This window comes from Asterias rubens, chromosome 6 (assembly GCF_902459465.1).
Source record: "Asterias rubens chromosome 6, eAstRub1.3, whole genome shotgun sequence".
Lineage (NCBI taxonomy): Eukaryota > Metazoa > Echinodermata > Asteroidea > Forcipulatida > Asteriidae > Asterias > Asterias rubens.
Window position 1 is genome coordinate 17972682 of NC_047067.1, and position 20517 is coordinate 17993198.

At 38.7% G+C, this 20517-nt stretch overlaps 1 protein-coding gene across 1 annotated transcript in view; it reads right to left on the reverse strand.

Moving 5' to 3' along the window:
- LOC117291340 (sodium bicarbonate cotransporter 3-like) overlaps positions 1-18837 on the reverse strand; it is a 38803-nt gene extending 19966 nt beyond the window's left edge. Inside the window, exons 1-7 of the mRNA XM_033772984.1 lie at positions 18738-18837; positions 16814-16913; positions 12897-13076; positions 10913-11057; positions 2760-2920; positions 1610-1715; positions 1036-1157 (exon numbers count right to left, since the gene is read on the reverse strand). Coding sequence (XP_033628875.1) covers positions 1036-1157; positions 1610-1715; positions 2760-2920; positions 10913-11057; positions 12897-13076; positions 16814-16901 — 802 coding nt within the window. The 5' untranslated portion in view covers positions 16902-16913; positions 18738-18837. The remainder of the gene's footprint in view (positions 1-1035; positions 1158-1609; positions 1716-2759; positions 2921-10912; positions 11058-12896; positions 13077-16813; positions 16914-18737) is intronic.
- Positions 18838-20517: the final 1680 nt, after the last annotated feature.

Genomic DNA, 20517 nt, shown 5'->3' on the forward strand with positions numbered 1-20517 from the left:
TATTTATCAGATGCAAAACTTAGATAATTAGAGAACTTTTGTTAAATTCGATGGTAAAAGGCACCAGTTTTTAAACGCTGCATCTGAATCTGAATTAGATAGTTGGCAAAGCATCCTAGGCTAATGGGAACATCACACAAATTTTTTGTTTTGTAATGAAATTTCAGTTTTATACATGGGAGCTTAAAGGCGGTGGACACTATTGGTAATTACTCAAAATAATTATTAGCATAAAACCTTTCTTGGTGACAAGTAATGGGGAGAGGTTGGTGGTATAAAACATTGTGAGAAACAGCTCCCTCTGAAGTGCCATAGTTTTGGAGAAAGAAGTAATTTTCCACGAATTTGATTTCGAGACCTCAAGTTTAGAACTTGAGGTCTCGAAATCAACCATCTAAACGCACACAACTTTGTGTGACAAGGGTGTTTTCTTCTTTTATTATTATCTCGCAACTTCGATGCCCAATTGAGCTGAAATTTTCACAGGTTTGTTATTTTATGCACATGTTGAGATACACCGAGTGAGAAGACTAGTCTTTGACAATTACCAATAGTGTCCACTGCCTTTAATCCCCAGGGAAAACCCACGCAGCCAGGTAGGGATTGAAAAACACAATCCACATGCAACACTCTAAAAACTCCCGCGTCAGACTTGACCCGCATTTGGGTCCTAGGGGGCCAGACCCATTTCTGGGTCACTTTGACCCGGAATCCCTGTCAATGTGTCCCGGAATCCGAGTAAAAATCCCCGCTTTTAACACATTTCTGGTCACAATGACACGGATTCCGGGTCACATTGACACGGAATCCGGGTCAAACCGACCCAGAAGTGTGTCAGGCCCCCCTGGGACCCAAATCCGGGTCAATTTTAACCCGGGAGTTTTTAGAGTGGAGGCTTCCTGTCTGGGTATCGAACCGGGGTCCACAGATGTGAAAGGCAGGGGCGGAATCCACTGAATGGAATGGCTGACAAGAACAACAGCGGTCTCGCTGTTGTCTGATAACAGTTCTACTCTTTTCCATTGATCTTTTTACCTTGCTCCATGCTCACGTTTTGGCCGCCTCCAGTGGATTGACTTCTATCGATTCCTGGATATAAACTGCTTCTTCGTCTTCCCCTTCCTGCTTGCTTCTCCATTTGCTTCTCTCCCTTGGACCTTGAAAAGTAAAACGAGTGAAGAGTTTTTACAATTATAGTTTCACTTCTTAAAAAAATCTTAAAGGTTTGATTTTGATTTTGAGAGATCGCCTAACATTACATCGAACTTCTGAAGACCCTGAAGGGATTCACATTATCTTCTGGTTCTTCTTGTTTTGCAGTTGTGGTCAAACCGATCATGGTTGTGGGTGCACGTGAATGCTTTCACGAAACTACAGCTAAGTGTCAAGACTAGTCAAGACCGGGTCTCGATTCCAACACTCTAACGGTAACACTTGAGTCCCGTGTACTTGACAGCTCGGCTATGCACACCACTTCTTGTCTTCTTATTAATAATCCAGAGGTTTAAATATCATCATTCTACCTTATGTACGAATATTCTGTTTTGTGAAACCCTTTGGGGGAGGGCAAAACATATGCCTATATAATTATTTCTTAATTTGACGTTACTTTTTCTGTAAGTGATGACGATGTTTCCGTATCAGGGCTTCTTTGACATTGGGTCTGTCCTCGTCCGGCAACTGTCCCGTAGCAACCATGTTATCCAGAACCAAATCTGTAAAAGACATGTACAAAAGTAACTTTTAGTCAATGGTTGATATCTCTATAAAAAAAACATATGCTTAATTAAACCGAAGGCCATTGTTTGTTTAAAAAAATACATCATCACCTTTAACGCTCGGAGAGGCTACAGGTTTCTAATAATAATATGTTGAGCATTTTATTAAGCAGAGAAGAAAAATGCTATGCTGCAAAATTGAAAAGGAGAAGACATGTGTCACATGGGGCTGTTAACGGCCACTTTCGTATTGGAAGAACAGAGTCATTGTTTTGATGGAAGTATACAAAACACTACGAGTATACAGTGCTAACACACATCGGTGTATGGGTAAAAACCAAAATTAATATTCTTTATCCCCGATGCAAATTTAACATCTATTATATCGTTGCGGTACCCGCTGCAAAAACATAGGATTCGAACTGCCTCTAGCTGCCGGGCAACCTCGGTAGTCTAGTTGGTAAGACACTGCTCTAGAATTGCAAGGGTCGTGGGTTCGAATCCCACCCAAGTAACTTGGCTGTGAAATTTTTTCACAGGACTCGGGAAAGTACTGAGTATACAGTGCTAACACACATCGGTGTATGGGTAAAAACCAAAATTAATATACTCAACTCTAAGTGTGTGACAATGCTGCTTGTTAACTTCATCTACCGAAGACGGTTAATTTAAATGGTCATGTCTCTTTTCAATGGGAGACTTTGGAACGCTAGGTGGCAGCAGACTTACCAAGTAAATTTCCATTGTTTACGTAGTTTTGAGCATGCGCACAATACAGAGAACCATGGATTTTACCTGGTAAGTCTGCTGCCACCAAGCGTCCCAAAAGTCTCCCATTAACCATAGAGTTGCATATAAGAACATCTATGCCATTAAGGTATGTTGGCCTATAAAGCTAGTCAAGTTGACTCTCTTATCAAACCAAGACTACAAGTTAATTACAAAAGGCAAGTTGTATCAGTGAACAATAAGGAAACCTAAATGATAAGTAAGTAAGCGATTTCCAACAAATGATCAGCAACTATTAGAAGATGTTTTTACCAGCAATGGTCCAAAGGTTATCAGCGTCCATATCCAGCTGCACCGTTCCAGTATGTAGGAGTCGCTTGAGTTCAAATAGACTATGGAGAGATAGCGTGGCAACGTGAGGCTTGCTCCAACGGCCTGCGCCATAGTCAACGTCCTCTTCGTACTTCACCCATCTGGGATTTAAAAAAAAAAGTTGATTTTGTGTTACTCTTCCACAACCATAAACATTTATACCAACACAGAAATGATGTGACGAAGTTCATAAAATTCCAGTTGAAGGCATGGTATACTTTTGGTAATGTTGGTTTGATTTGCTGCTTATTGCGCCACAGCACTTTGAAGAAAATAATTTAAAGAAAATAACGCTCATCTCAGGAGACGAACATTTATTTTTTCACTTTTTTTTTCTCTAAAAACTTGACGACTAATGAAGCTGAAACTTCTACAGCTAAATCATATTACATACACCTGTGCTTTGTGAAATGGTAGGTAAATTTTTCAAAGTAAAAGCCCAACAATACCTGATAGGTAAAAACTAAATGTTGAAGCGCCTGTATCCTCACATAGTGACGGATATGAGCGCTACATGTATAAGAAGCCAGTTTGTATTGTCAAAGACAAGTATTCTCACTTGGTATACCCGCACATTATCCATAAAATAACAAACCTTTAAAAATTTGGTTTCAAACTGGTCATCAAAGTTGCGAGAAATCAACGAAAGAAGAACACCCTTGTTGCATCAAGTTGTGTACTTTCAGATGCCTGAGAAAAGCTTCATGCCTGAAGCTTTTCTCATTTTCTAAATTTGTTGGTGAAAATTACCTCTTGGTCTAAAACTACACAACAACTTCAAGGAAGTATAGTTTCCTACAATGTTTTAAACCATCCACAGCTCTTCAGTGCTTTTTACCAGGTAAGCTTTTATGGATATCACGTGTTGAGTAGTAACCAGATGTGTACACTGCCTTTCAGCAAAGCAAGTCGTGTTCATTTGACAATGGCAAAACTGCAGCTGATATGCGTTGTACGCTAAAAAGACGGGTTTGTTTTGGCAGCAAAAACTCTTTGAACTGCTCGATAAGTTTAAGCCTTGCTCTTTCGAAGAAAAACTTACAGACTCTCAGTTTCGATTTGTATGCTCGACGAAAGTTTTCAAGACAATGTGACTTTTATGATGACTTGACACTCATTTGCTAAGGTTGGCTTTAATCATGCAAGCTGCCTTGAGACTGAGATTTGGCTCCCCGAAGACAAAATTATACATTCAAATCCCAGCGGCAGATCCAGGGTCTTAGAAAATGGAGACCTCGCTCGCATAGAAAACCGTCTCAAGGATGAAGGACTAAATATTAGTAATCGGCAAGAACTGATACTTCTGGTTTGGATATATTCTTGATTCTGATACCGTTTGTAAAAAGAAAGAGAAAAAGGCTGCTGCTAGGCTTATACGCTCTTTGAACAAATATAATGTACGTTGATGAGGGCTATTTCAGACATTTTGTTTGTAGGATGTCTGATGATAACAAGTCATTGGGCATTTTTTGTTATTGCCGTTGGTGGCGACATTGCGATGGTTCCCTGTAAAGACAACCGCAAATTGAACACGAAGACAGAACTTAACCAGTGTACACTTCTAGATAGTATGACGTAACATCAAGGAGGATGTATTTATCGAGCATTATTTTGCGTTGTCTTTGAAAGAGCACAAATAGTTGTTGGCGATTCGGGCTTTGTTTGCTATGATTCTTGTAATTTACACACAATTTATTCGACTCTGCTCTCTAACGTGATGTTCTTTCTTGTCGCGATTCTTTATCAACAATAATTATACATGTGTTTTCGATTGGTTTTCTGTTGCTGTTGTGGGTTTTTTTGTGGTTTTTTTTTTTGCTTTCAGAAATCCGTTTGAAGCCGATCGAATGTAGAAAGTATTTTAGAAGATCACATGTGCGCCCGTGAAGCATTACTTTCGTCAATGCATCCCCGCGCTCATGTTGTGTAGAATTTTGAGTCTAAGTGGAAATACGTATAATACAAAACATGTTTCTGGTTATTCTCATTGTATGTTAAACTTACCATTAACTTTGTTCTACTTCCATTGTCCACCTATTATCGCTTTCCTCATCGACTTATGTAATGTGGTTAACTCAAAGAAAGACACGCCTTTTTTATTGGACAATTATGGTCAACACTGTTTAGAAATTGAATGTTTTAAACTGTTCACTGCTACATTAATGCGAACATCCCAAGGACAAACGGTAATTGACGGTTATTGACTGTCACAGTTATTCATTCCTTGTACAATTTAATAGCCTCATTAGTTTGTTTAAATTTTAGGCAAACAACCTAGAAGGACGAGTCGACTTTACGGGCACCCTGGGCTTTGTATCATTCCAACCCCAAGTTAAAGGCACTTATTGGTAATTACTCAACATAATTGTTGGCATAAAAACTCACTTGCTAACGATCAATGAAGAGCTATTGCGAGTATAAAACATTGTGAGAAACGGCTCCCTCTGAAGTAACGTAGCTTTCGAAAAAGAAGTAGTGTTCCACTAAAATATTTGAGTTTGATATTTTTTTTCGAGACCGAAAAGTTAGATTTTGAGGTCTCGAAATCAAGCATCTGAATTCACACAACTTTGTGTGACAATGGTGTTTTTTCTTCCATTATATCTCGTAAGTTCGACGACCATAATAAATTGAGTTCAAATTTTCACTGGTTTGTTATTTTGTGCATATGTTGAGATACACCAAGTGAGAAGACTGGTCTTTGACAATTGCAGAATCGGTTTTGCTAGCAAAACAGTTGCTGGCAGTGTAAGCGCTTTATTTAGCCCACCATATACATAAACTGGCAAACCTGTAGAATTTTGAGATCGATCGGCCATCTGGATCACGAGAATATAGTGAAAAACCGATTACACATTTTGCATGACATCGACTCAAAAGAAAATTTTTAAAAATGCTCACTTCAGAGGGAGCCGTTTCTCACAAAGTTTTATTATTATCAACCTCTCCCCATTACTCGTTACCAAGAAAGGTTTTATGCTCATAATTATTTTGAGTAGTTACCAATAGTGTCCACTGCCTTTAAAGTTGGCGTATATAGTGTGGGAGTAGCCTACTGACCGACACTTGTGATTCACACGGGACAGGCGCACCTTGTCACTCCCATCAAGAGTGTTGAATGACATGGGCAAAATGTGAATCAGGTTTATCGGAAGGGTTCTTGCATTCGTTTTTTCACGCCCTAAAAAATTTCCCTTTTCTACACTGAAAAGAAGTTAACCCGATCCAATAAACCATTCATCAATTGCAAAAAAAGTAAACAATTTGTAATGAATATCGAATTGGTAGATTTATTATTAGCTTCAATCTGCAAGCTTACTGAGTAGAACGTTTCTGGAGAAAAATAACGAAAGTCGAGAAAAAGCCACAGGAAGATCCTCACAATTATAGCGCTTAAAGCCAGTGGACACTATTGGTAATTGTCAAAGACCAGTCTTCTAACTTGGTGTATCTCAACATATGCATAAAATAACAAACCTGTGAAAATTTGAGCTCAATCGATTGTAGAAGTTGCGAGATAATAATGAAAGAAAGAAAAATACCCTTGTCACATGAAGTTGTGTGCTTTCTGATGCTTGATTTCGAGACCTCAAGTTCTAAACTTGAGGTCTCGAAATCAAATTCGTGGAAAATTACTTCGTTCTCGGAGGGAGCTGTTTCTCACAATGTTTTATACTATCAACCTCTCCCCATTACTGGTATCAAGAAAGGTTTTGTGATGATAATTATTTTTAGTAATTACCAATAGTGTCCACTGCCTTTAATGTTTCGAATGCCGAACGTTTTAAGGGTCTACGTACTTTTTGTAGGACAAAAACCACAATGTCCACAGATTTACACTAAACTTACACAGTGTGAAGATAATGATAGTAGAAAGCTTCCCTGAAATACCCAAATCCTTAAACGTGCACAAACTTCTCTCTCTCTCTCTAGTTACTGATTGTGCCGTTAAAGATTCAAGCATCGACTTTGAAACATATTCAGAGTTTGTTGGCCATCGAAGATTTGCCTTTTAAAAAAACGGTTAGGATAACAGTCAATCTTCAAAGTTTTCAAAATGGCTGACATTGCTTGTTATTTCTTAAAATCGTCGATCGCCCTATAGCCAAATGTCTTTCTCATACACCTAGACTGTGTGCCAAATTCCATGTTTGATCAAAGGCACAATCAAATTAACTACCCGCCGTAGGAATATATTGGTTAAGTTGAAGTCAAGAGAGTGGACAAATATGTACTTTTCCCCAAACCACTGATGATTTATACATTTAAAGCAAAGGAAGACCAAATCAAACGACTTTGACAATTGTTATGAGCATGATTCGAAATTCTTCTTCGGCACTTATTCATGATTGAAATTGGGTTCACAACTTGCTCGATCAGCTACGCAGGTGTGTTTGTTACATCTTGTGCAAACGCTTGAGTGTAAAAAAGAAGAATACATAAAACGTCACTAATACTAAACAGGATTTCCCATCCACTGTCTGAACACGAATGACTCATTTTGAAACTTTGCAGCTCAAAGTCTAAACACCTAAACTGAATGATACCTCCGTGAAATCTGCATTTTGAACTCTGTGCTACATTTAACGCGGGCTCCCCCCCCCCCTCCTTAGCGACGGTGTCTTTCAAGTTGTCACTCATTTTGAGTCAGCCGTTTTGAGAACTTCCTGGCCTTACGACCCCATAATATTAACGGAAAGGTATACCTTCGGCCTTTGACTGTTTTAATCCCATACAACTGTAAATGTACACACTCAACCTATTAAACATCTAATCATTTCATTTCAAAAGGTGGTCGAGTTCTTAAGATATCGCCGCAAATGTGGAGCGAATAAGTCCACTGAGAAAGAAGCATTTCTAACGGGAATGCACACTACGCGGTAACACTTCTCAGATTCAAATTTTGGGGCACAAAACTGTTATCTTCTTACATAACACACAACTTCAAAGTAAAATGCCTCTCAAACGCTGCTGCATGCTCCCCAAAAATCAAACCAAATATTTGTATTGCCATTAATTTCAAGAGTATCAACCTTCACTTTAAAAGTGGGATCATTTTGTAAGCCAAGCTTTCGATGGACAACTGCGAGGGGGCCTTGACGTCACGGAAACACCCCCACGGTCTGCGTTAATCACCGTTAGGTCTTAATTGAATTAAAATGATGCACGGATCTATGAATAACAGGACAAGTAGGCAGAAGTATACTACCAATTTGTGTTGTAGTTCAACTTTGGTTCTGAACAACTATACAAAACCCATAGAGTGGACTCGTCTGAAATGTAAACAACGTATGGGGTCATTTAAAGGCACTGGACACTAAGTGGTAATTACTCAAAATAATTATTGGCATAAAACCTTATTTGGTAACGAGCAATGGAGAGCTGTTGATACTATCACACTTTGTTAGAAACAGCTCCCTCTGAAGAAACGTAGTTTTTACGAAAGATAATTTCTCACTAAAATATTTGTATTGAATTCGAGACCTCAGCTGAGGTCTCGAATCCAAGGCATCTGAAAGCACACAATTTGTGCGACAGGTGTGCTTTTTCTTCCATTATTCTCTCGCAACTTCGTTTAGTGATGTAGTTTTCGAGAAAGAATTGAAATTTTCTGCGAATTTCATGACGAGACCTCTCTCTCAGATTTCGAATTAGAGGTCTCGAAATCAAGCATCTGAAAGCACACAACTTCGTGTGACAAGGGTGTTTTTTCTTTTATTGTTTTCTCGCAACGTCGACGACCAATCGAACTCAAATTTTCACAGGTTTGTTATTTTATGCATGGTGAGATACACCAAGTGAGAAGACTGGACTATTGACAACTACCAATAGTGTCCAGTGTCTTTAAACATTGGTTTCAATTCAATAGGATTTTTGTATTTCGCGACGTTTCTCGCCAATTTCAATGTGAAAATCGTATTCCCCCAACTTTTTTTTAATACAGGTTCGCCCAAAATCAAGCCTAAAGGTCGTTCTTAAAGGGGCTAAAAAATAGCAAATGTCTGTTTAAAATGTCTGCTAAAATCTTATTCACCGTGTTTGTGACAACCAATAAATACACCTTCACGAAGACATACAAGCGTATCATGCTATTTATCGCTCCGAGTCTCGGTTTGACGATTAGAGAACACGTTCATATGAAGAAGACTCAAACTTCATGGTTTTCATCATTATGAAAAAAATTTGATTAAACTGCCAAAAAAATTCAAATAAAACTAAATGGAGTGATTAAAATGCTTCAAAAATGTTATTGAGCATTTTTTTGTGCAATCCGAAATTCCCATTGTCGCGATGCTCTTCAATGGGGATATGTTTTTTCAACATCGATTGGAAATAAGGAATTCTTCAACAAAAACCAGGACATTTTTTGAAGATCACATTTCTATTATGCAGGGGGAAATTGCTATCGGGCAGCCTCGAGACAGTTTCCGGGGCCTTGATGCGGCCCCCATGACCGTATTACCCCTGGTGACTATGTGTTTTCCCCTGATCACACCACCCACATGTACATACATGGATAGAATCAATCTTCACTGTGTGGTAGTTAGAATCTATGTATCACACACTCGAGGAAATGACAAATATTCAGGCTCTTAGTGGTTGCCCCTTTAGAAGGGAACCAAATCAGCTAGCGTCACGTTGCCATAAGCCACGCTGTTAGAGTTCGTATACCATCAGATAGCCTATAACGTGCCCAGAAAAAAAGTTTGCCTTGAACGCAAGGAAACTTCAAACTTCTCAATGAGTCATTTTAGAGCGATGAGACTATAAAAGGAAAACATATTTTCCGGGCAGTGGTATGATCATATGGGTAATATTGCTTTTTGTAACACCCCTTACAAATATTCTGCCTTTTCATTGGTTCAGAGCGCGTCACATGATATGTCTTAGTTTTACTAGAAACGGCGGCCGTGTGACAGTGCATCGTTTGCCGTGTGACGGCGTGCAGTACCCAGACGTATTTTTACCCACCTCGAACCCCAAAAGTTGTGCATCTGTGTATCTTAAACGCGCGTACGAACGTTACGTGTACGAGGATTATAAATAGTCTGTTGGGTTTATAAAAATTATTGAAATAGGAAGGTATATTGGGTTAGAGTCAAGCCAAAGAATTTGCCCGCATTGTCACCTTGATGTTGAAACAGAAATCCATTTTCTGCAAGATTGTCCATTATACAACGACCTTAGGAATATTATGTTGGCTTACATTATTGATCATTACTAAGGCTTTGAAACTCTTTGCAGGGAAGACAGGTTTAAGTTTTTGATGGACACTCCCGAAGAAGCTATTATTATTTGCGTTGCCAAGCACGTCTTTTTATTTACTGTTTTAAAAGAAAATCAAACTGTGTGATTATTTGTTTTTGTTCTAAGTTAAATTCCTTTCCGTATGACTTATTCATTAACTGTATTTTGTTTATATAATATTGTTACCCTCCCCAAGGTTACGGGGTGTGTTCCAGTTTGGAATAAAGCATAATACAATACAATACAATACAATACAATATAAAACAAATATTGACTGCTTTGAGTGCTATGGTTAAAACTCCGACTCCCTCGGCTGCGCCTCTGGAATATAGAACGCTCCGGGGATCACCTCGGGAGTCGTAGTTTTAACCCTAGCACTCGGAGCAGTCAATATTTGTGTACTAGCTTCCAATGGAGGCAACATAAATAGATACCAGTTACACACGACTAAAATAATTTAGAAAAACCGTTTTAATATCAAAACAAATAAAACACCATTGATGCTTCGAAACAATTAAATCGGGGCAAGTTCTTTTGTAGGTTGGTAAATAAAACGAATTTTAGGAACGTGTAGTCTTCATAGATGAACAATAGGAGTTTGAATGATGTAACTATTGCTTCCAGGATGGCATTTACATAATTGTTGTAGTAAACACAACAATAAGTCAAAACGTACAATCATTGTCAATTTTCGAAGTGCTCTTCGACAGAGGTTTACAATACTTTGTGTGTGATGTTGTTGTTGTTGTATTTTTTGTTTTGTTTTTGTTATTGTATACCCGCTTCTACTTCTGCCCTCTGGCTTTTTAAAATATGTTTTTTTGAAAAATGGAAAAGTCACGCACCTCGCAGTTTCTTTCCATTCGAGTAGCTTGCCATCTTCATCGTAGAAAAGTTCCTCAAGTTCAGAGAAGACGTCGTGTGTTTCAACACCGAGTTTCTCCCCGTCTTCACCCAGGAGAAACTTCACTCGCTGAGCGGCAGTTTCACCTGAAATCATAATATTTTATTCAGATTGTTGAGTTGACGCAATCTGCCTACTTTCCTCTAGTAACTTTTAAAGGGGCACCAAGGCCAAGACCAGGACAACTTAACTTAATCATAGTCAGTATTGTATTTATTTATTTGTTTAAACAAATACATTAACCCAAACTTTATTTGTTCCTTATGAACACAAACAATCAACGAGTTGGACGGGCAATCTCGGTCTAGTTGGTAGGTACTACTCTAGAATTGCAAAGGTCGTTGGTTCGAATCCCACCCGAGTATTTTGCCTGTGATTTGTTTACAAAACTCGGGAAAGTACTGATTATAAAGTGCTAACACACATCAGTATATTGTGTATAACCAAAATGAACGTTCTTTATCACCGATGCAAATTGAACATCTTCGTTATTACGTTTACACACTCTAAAAACCTCCTGGGGTGGATTTCAGATTTAGGACGAGTAACTCGTCCTAACTTAAGTTTTTAATATCTCTTAGGACTAGTCCTAAGTTAGGACTAGAAAATAGTCCTTACTCTTTGTGAAATCGACCCCTGGTCAGAATTGACATGGATACGGGTCCCGTGGGGTCCATTTCTGGGTTAATATGATCCGAAATCTGGGTCAAAATTACACAGAAATGGGTCGAGCTGACGCAGACTCTTAAAGATAGTGGACACTATCGGTAATTGTCAAAGACCAGTCTTCTCACTTGGTGTATGTGAACATGTGTATAAAATAACAAACCTGTGAACATTTGAGCTCAATCGGTTGTAGAAGTTGCGAGATAATAATGAAAGAAAAAAACACCCTTTTCACACGAAGTTGGGTGCTTTCTGATGCTTGATTTCGAGACCTCATAAGTTCATAGTTTGAGGTCTCGAAATCAAATTCGTGGAAAATTACTTCTTTCTCGAAAACTACTTCACTTCAGAGGGAGCTGTTTCTCACAATGTTTTATACTATCAACCTCTCCCTCGTACTGGTAATAAAGAAAGGTTTTGTGATGATAATTATTTTGAGTAATTACCAATAGTGTCCACTGCCTTTAACTAAAATCCCATTCTTAAAACCACTTTCCGGTCCAGCCTTATACCTGGAGAAGGGTCACTCGTCTGGGACCCCGAATCCTTTCAATTCTGACCGAGAGCTCAGTAGTTGATTGGTGTTCAGTCTATAAACCTGTATGGCTTATTTTTAAAAGAACTAGGCCTAGTGGCCGAGTGGATAAGAGTGCCGAACTCAAGCTCTGATGCTTCTGTTCAGCAGAGTGTGGGTTCGAGTCTCGGTCGCGAGACTTGTGTCCCTGAGCAAGACACTTTACTGTAATTGCTTCTCTCCACTCAGGGGTAAATGGGTACCTGTGAGGGCAGAGATGGTTCTTGCGATTGATTAAGCCGAGTAGCGCACGCATGTTGGACAGGCTGTATACTCCCCAGGCTGTGTTCATTTATGGCAGATCTTGAATAGCTTTGAATATTAGACCTTCATTAATCGATAGTTTGTTAGCGATCCATACACCAACAAATGATCGACAAAGTTGAATTCATTGTTTAGTTGTGGAACATCATTATAATTGTGTTTACCACAGTAAATTCAGAGACTTTAAGAATTATATCTCGTGGTGTATTGCTATTCAACGAAAGGTTTCAATATGAACTCTTAAACATTATTTGTGCATTATTTACGCTTTAGAGGCAGGACGGCTTTGTACTGATCACCTGTTCCTCCTTGCACTTACTGGCTTGTATATTTTTATGCCAATGTAAAGTGTAATAAAACTTTCATAGTGCATATTTTCGTAAGAGGGCGCTGTGCTCGAAATGAAATATCCTATACCTACCATCATAGAGTTGTACGCCGTTTGGGGTTACCCCGTTTGACATCACAGGCCCGGAGCTTTTCCTCACACCACCATCTCCAATGGTCACCTCAGAACCTCTCTTCTGTCTCGTACTATGGTTCCTGCCCCTAGTTTGGAGTGGCATATGTACTCCAACGTACATGTCATGACGACGACGTGCTGAGGGGAAATGCAAAGATTAGACACCGTGAAATCTATAGTAAATGTTAAAATGTAGTGTATGGGTGGCATGGTTGGCCTGTCGCGTAATAAAGCGCTTGCCTCTCACCAAGGTGACCCTGGTTCGATACCCGGCCAGAGCCATATGTGAGTTGAGATGTGCGTTGGTTCTCTGCTGTGCCACGAGGGATAAAGTTCTGTGTTACTTTGAAAATAAACACTTCTTATACTTGTTGGTGTATGAACAACACTTCGATAAAAACGTTCTGCGTATATAGTTTTTGGTTCCCCTTTCGTGTAGTGTTCAGCACACAAAATGTCATTGCCGCCAGCGTAATTTCATCTATTGGTTTCGAGGAAACAGCAAAATTATTCTTATAATTTGTCTTCGCTGCTGGATGGTCTGTTTCAGGCCTGAGAAAGTTTATTCATTTTGTTTTGCGCCATTTGGACACCATTCCATCGTGAACATTGCTCACTGGGTCACTCTGATACTATAACTTGGCAAATAGCCAACCACTCTTAAAGAACCCCAACATGGATACATATAGTGGAGACATGAAACATGAATCGCTGGTAACCGCGAGGTAATCAAATTAAGGAGTGATCGCTCCCTGTGCTAATCCCTGTTGGCTTTTTGGTACAAGAATCAATCATTTTGACAAATTGGTCAGTCATATGTGGTTTGTTATCTTGGTAGAAAGACTGGTACTGTCTCACTGATAAACCCCCAAAAGGAACTTGTGAATGCCTACTTGAAAAACAAACTCGTCTATCCGTCTATTTATAGAATAATTTATTTTTTATTTTTTAATGTTTAGATTTCTTGTTATTCAATATTTATTTAGTTACTCAACAGCACTAGTTGAGAAGTTAGAAACATGCTGTATCAAGCTATTTCATTGCATTCAAATTCAGTCTACAGTTCGTCTGGACAACATGGATGCCCTCTATGTTATCGTTATCTTCCACCGTGGTCGTGTCCCCTGTGTTAAATAGCAACAGGAACACTGACCCTAACAATCCCGTCCATATTTCGTTGCCCCCCCCCCCCTGCCCCCTTTCAATGTTGGTTTCGATTGCCGGTCTTTACAGTCGACATTCAGCGGGGGAAGGGGGCGGGGAGACAATGTTTTTTGTCAGTGGGAGGTGGACAGGGAAGGTTTAATATAACGTTAGGAAGGGTGGCCCAAGACAGACTACATCCGCATTCAGCATCGTTTTGAATACATTTTTCTTTTACAACGGAAAGCTTTACACTTCACACGCCCTCACGAACTAATTTGTCGAACACTGCTCCTTTAAACATAGTCCAAATTCATAGAGCTGTTTTAAAGACAGTGGACACTATTGGTAATTGTTAAAGACAAGTCTTCTCACTTGGTGTATCTCAACATATGCATACAATAACAAACATGTGAAAAATTGAGCTCAATTGGTCGTCGAAGTTACGAGTTAATAATGAAAGAAAAAAAACACCCTGGTCACACGAAGTTGTGAGCTTTCAGATGCTTGATTTCGTGAAAATTACTTCTTTCTCGAAAACTGCGTTACTTCAGAGGAAGCCGTTTCCGCAATGTTTTATACTATCAACCTCTCCCCATTACTTGCTACCAAGTGAGGTTTTATGCTAATAATTATTTCGAGTAATTACCAGTAGTGTCCAGTACCTTTAATACCGGTAAGCAAATACAAGGCCTGATATTGGTCAGAGACAACCCCCCCCCCCACCCCACCCCATGTTCATATTCTTTAACGCACTATTTTCCTCTCGTATACCGAATTACCGAGTTGCTGACTCGTACGATAAAACATAGTTGTTTTACTTATTTTCTTAAAAAATAATAGCATTCCATGCAAAATATAATATATATCAAGTGAGTTCCCGCCACCATCTTTATCTGTACCTTTTAAAAAGTTGTGTGCAAATCTGTGGAATTTAACATAATCACTCTTGCCAACAATTATCGTGCACACCCTTAATTCTTAAACTGAATTCAAGAAATGACCAATCGATCAGATACACATAGCTGAAGCTATTTATAAACCTGCCTAAGCCTCACCAAGGCAACTGGAAATTATTAATCAATTCTAAATTTAACACTCACGAAGAGTCTTTAAACAAAAATTTATTAAGTTGATCTGTTTTGCATCAAGTCTATGTATTGAAAGTTATTTGTGGCAGACCGGGGTTAGCGTTTTTAAAGTTAAGGGGGAAAAAAATGAGTGTACAAACCCTTGGAGAGTGGACCAGTGTGCCCAAAGTGTCGCCAAATAACTTATTTATATTTCCAGGCATGGTCAATTGGTTTATCTAACATCTGTAGTGCAGAACTTGTCAGTTGTGTAACATCATGTAGTGCCTATGATACTTGTCAGAATTCCTCGTTGCAGAACTTAAAACGCAAGCATTAAATGAACGTTATAGAGTTGGTAAGAAACAAAAAGCGCGAAGATCACAGATTTACATAAAACTTACGCGGTCTAATGATGATGATAGTAGAAAACATCCCTTGAAATATTTCTGTCTGAAATGCCATATTTGATGAGAAATAAATAATCTAATTTCGCGTATGGAGTTTATCGCTCAGTGAGCGTTTTATTCATTTTTATTTTGGCATCGATGCAATGCAAAATTTGTAATAAGTTTATCACTATTCTCTCGTAACCCTGATGGCCGATCGATCTCAAACTTCTACAGGTTAGTCAGTTTATGTATATGGTGGATTACATAAAGTGCTTACACTGCCAGCAACTTTTTTGCTAGCAAAACCAATTCTGTAATATTCCTTTAAGAAGCATGTTTTCTAAGAAACGAAACTTGATGGGCTATCTGGGGGCGGTACCAGAACCAGTGGCTTTTACCGAGATTCAATCAGGCTTAGGGATAAGTTCATGTAGCTTGCTGTCTGACCTATTTGGCAAAATGTTATGAAACTTAAATGATTTCTGTAAAACCATAAGAAATGTCTCTCTTTGAGTTGTGTTGATGTATAGGCCTACTGTACACCTTATGTGAGATACAATTTATAAGGTTTGCAGTACATCAACGCAATTAAGAGAGACACTTCTTATGTTTTTACAGAAGAGTTTCAAAGCATACATGGTGTTTCAGCAAATCTTACACTAGATTGTATCCTCACCATGCAAGGTTTCAATCCTGCCAGGGCTGCTAGTTAAATACAGACAAATACAAATTGGTTATTGCCGTCCAAATTACACTAAATATTATACTCGTTTAACTATGTTATGTTGGATATATTTTGTTACGCAAACACCTTTGACAAATCATAGTAAAATCTTATGCCATCAATTATTGTCGTGTCACGATTGAAAAGTGCCAAATTCCACAGAGAAGCTTACACAAAAGGTAGCCAGGCAAAACCAGGAACAAGGTTACCAGCCAAAAACACTGTTTACCACACTTACTATGTGTGACTGGTTCCCTGCCTAGCCTTGCTTAGCAGAAAATGACTAGCACAGTTTTATGTTTAAGCAGCTGTGAAAATGAGCCTAGCTATATAAGGGCATAATCTAAATGGCTAAACTTATGGCCTTTTCGCAAATACCGGGGCGCGCGCGTAAAGCTTTGAATTAGGTGCATTGTGGTCTAGCTGGTATTCAAATTTGATCCATATATATCCCACAATGCACCTCATTCAACAGTCTGCGCTTGCGCATTGGTATTTGCGATAAGGTCTATGTGCAATTCCCATTAGGCCTATTAGTTGACTTACCGATGTCGCCATCTAGTGTCTTTGGCGTGTTCTGCTTAGATCCCTTATCTACCACTACCTCCTCATTGTCAGACTGACCGACGTTCATCTTGGCACCAGACTAAAACAAAATCAGATTCAAAACATCATCACTATTTTCGATTGCGTTAGATTTTGATTTTAGAAATTGATCAGTCAAAAAAGAATAGTTGTTTTATTGGTTATGTCAAGATTAAATTCACATATGAATAGACTGATTTTGATTAAATTTGAATAAATTTGACAGGTTTGATATTTTAAAACAATTTTGACGAGATAAAGACATTAGCCAAAGTTGTAATTAATAGTTAAGTATGTAATCCATCTAATCACCTTTGAGTCATCGATTAATTGGTGACTATTGACTTGATCACTTACTAATTTAATATGACGTGGTTATCAATGATTATCAATGGTTCAATTTGTAGTAGGACAACGATTAGCGATTTGGACTAAATAGATAAGAGAGTTGTTAAAACTTAAAGCAATGTTAAGGTACTAGTTCTATACATCTTTGATAATGATTATAAGCTTTTTAAAGGCAGTGTAGACACATTGGTAATTACTCAAAATAATTGTTAGCATAAAAACTGACTTGGTAACAAGCAATGGAGAGCTGTTGATAGTATAAAACATTGTTAGAAACGGCTATCTCTGAAGTAACGTAGATTTCGAGAAGAAGAAACATTTCCACCAACCTGATTTCGAGACCTCAAAAGACCTCATAATTAGATTTTGAGGTCCCGAAATCATGGCATCTGAAAGCACACAACTTCGTGTGACAAGGGTGTGGTTTTCTACCATTGTAATCTCGCAACTTCGACGACCGTTTGAGTTCAAATTTTCACAGGTTTGTTATTTTATGCATATGTTGAGGGACACCAATAGAGAAGACTGGTCTTTGACAACTACCAAAAGTGTCCAGTGTCTTTAACCAATATATGTAGACAAAAACTATTAAAAGCAACTGTGAAAGGTCCATTGCTCATAGTTCTGTTCGGCATCAAGTTAATTTACTATGAATGATACATTTTGATTATGTTTCTTTCTTCTTGCATTTATATTGAAACCACTTTATGAAAACCTATATCACTTATAAAATCTAACACCTTGATGGATAAGTCGCTTTCCTTTAATACAAATCAGATATCCCTGAAATAGTTTGTGGAAATTTCAAAAATCCCTGAAAAAGTTTAGTGTAAATTTCACAGGGGTTCCGTTAAGCATTTGACTTTACGCTGGTTCCGTAAGCGTATTATACCTTATCCCTCAAAGGAGACTAAACTTGGGGAGAGGGTACCAGTGGCTGATTTCACAAAGCACTAAGATTCATCTTAAGATGGGTTGTCAGTATTTCCATAGTGATTTGTATTGTGACATCACACTTTGTTTAGTAATTAAGAATGATTCCCGGTAAGATCAGTCTTAGCAGCTTGTGAAATGGAGCCCTGCCGTCGATTTCACAAAGAGTTAGGACTCGTCTTATCTCGAGTTAGGACGAGTAAACTCAGGATAAATGTTAAGGTCTGCATGCTACAGTGCAGGGTTGGGACTCGTCCTAAGTCCTAAGATTAGTCTTAAGTTAGGAAGAGTTTCGACGGCAGGTACTGTACTTCCATTCGTTGAAGTTCTCTGAAACAATATAGTCCTAACCTTTGTGGAAAAACGGAAGAAGCTAACTCTTCTTGTTGCACGTTTCTAGGTTCTCTTTTTCTCAGGAAGAGAGCTCTCCAACCGGGAACTTACACATAAACTTTGCAGAAATTTGAAAACAGCTTTTGGATGGCTACTATGCAACGATGACAATTCATTGTCTTTCAGAAACCAGTCACAATTTTGACATTAACTTGTTACGGTGTATAACCAACTTTAGCTTATAGCCTTTTGAACTTCAAAACAAACTTACCTTTTAGTGTCGAGATATCGTCAAATCGGTATCCTTTCCAAGGGTTGTGTTTGAGGGTTTTGGAGAAATTAATGTTTTAATCTTCTGTACTGTCAAAACAGAAGTGATCCGGTGTGGGGACTGTTAGGGGTGAGCCCGCAACAGGGGGAGCCTTGATGGAGTTGTCCCCCGGACGAGTCAAGACACTGAGAAGGAGTGAGCGAGAATCACGCGAAGTTTCTTCTTGTATAGGTCACGCCATGCGTGGAACTGACGTGCCCCCGGTCATTTTCATTGAGTCGATGCGCTGTTACGGGATAATTTCTCATCTCCTGCCCACATTTTCATAGCTCCCCAACCACATTTTCATTTTATTTAAAGGACACGAGGCTCACTTTTTGTTGGCTCGAGGGTTACTTATAGAACCGGGCATTCGCAATCGCTTTACACAGAAAAGTATAAGAGAGCTGCCTAGTTGACTCGGGTGGAGAGGTGATGTTCTTTTTTGCTGTTGCTAACAACAATCAGTTTAGGATTTGTTTAGGTGTGTGAGATTTTGTATAATATTGCCCAAAATCGGCATTACAGAAAATATTGAAATGTAGCTCAGATATCAGTGACTTTTACTCAAGCAACAAAAAGCCTACGTAGTTGAAAAATAAAGGAACACGTTGCCTTGGATCGGTCGAGTTGGTCTTTGAACAGCGTTTGTAACCGTTTGTTATAAAATGCATATGGTTAGAAAGGTGTTTTAAAAGTAGAATACAATGATCCACACACATTTGCCTCGAAATTGCGTTGTTTTTGCTTTTACTTTGCGAACTAACAAGGTCGGCCATTTATGGGAGTCAAAAATTTGACTCCCATAAAATGGCCGACCGTGTTTGACGAGGTAAAAGGAAAACCGCGCAATTTCGAGTGCTACTTGTGTGGATCTCTATATTTTACTTTTAAAATATCTTTCTAATCATATGCATTTTATAACAAACGGTTACAAACGCTTTTCAAAGACCAACTCGACCAATTCAAGGCAACGTGTTCCTTTAAGTATTGTAGATGGCGATTTGAAATCATCATTATGCCAAAATGTTATATGAGTTACTTAGTTGAAACAATAGAACACAGACATTTGTTGTTCTAATCATAATAGGTATTTGTCTGGTGATATATTCACTATCTGTCGTGTGCCTCGTATGCAATAACAATAATGAACAGTGATGCACATGAAACAAAACGGGGCTAGACCATTTTGTTTTACCCTCGGCCTTGTTTTGATTGTATCCATTTGAATGAGCGAAACAAGATGGCGACTTCATGATAACTACCTCTTTGTTATCACAACACATCGCCTGTTTTCCCCCATGTGCCCAACAACAGGTCCTTTTTTAGTTGTTTCTGACTGGTCACGGAGAAAGTTTCCACTTATTCTTTCATTTAATCCATGGGTTTATCTTTTCTTGTAAGAACGGGCAAAGGTCAAATTAAAGGCTGTATCCGGGACTGAATTCTTAACTTTGTGCGGGCGGAGAGAAGGCTATGACTAACTGGGGGCTAGCATTTGATGTTGACTCACTGTGTGTCCGCGGAACACATCAGCTAACCAATTAGTCTCGATTCCGGTGTGATTCTGAACAAACATTTAACAAATATGATGCACTTCATATTTTAGACATCTGGGAATTTTTTGTTTCCCAGTCATACCCGTTTCCATGGTAACTTGACAAACCCAGGCTTTATATAGTTGAACTTGGACCCAGATTAGTTGAAATGGTATATGAATAGTACTAGTCTCGGTATCTTC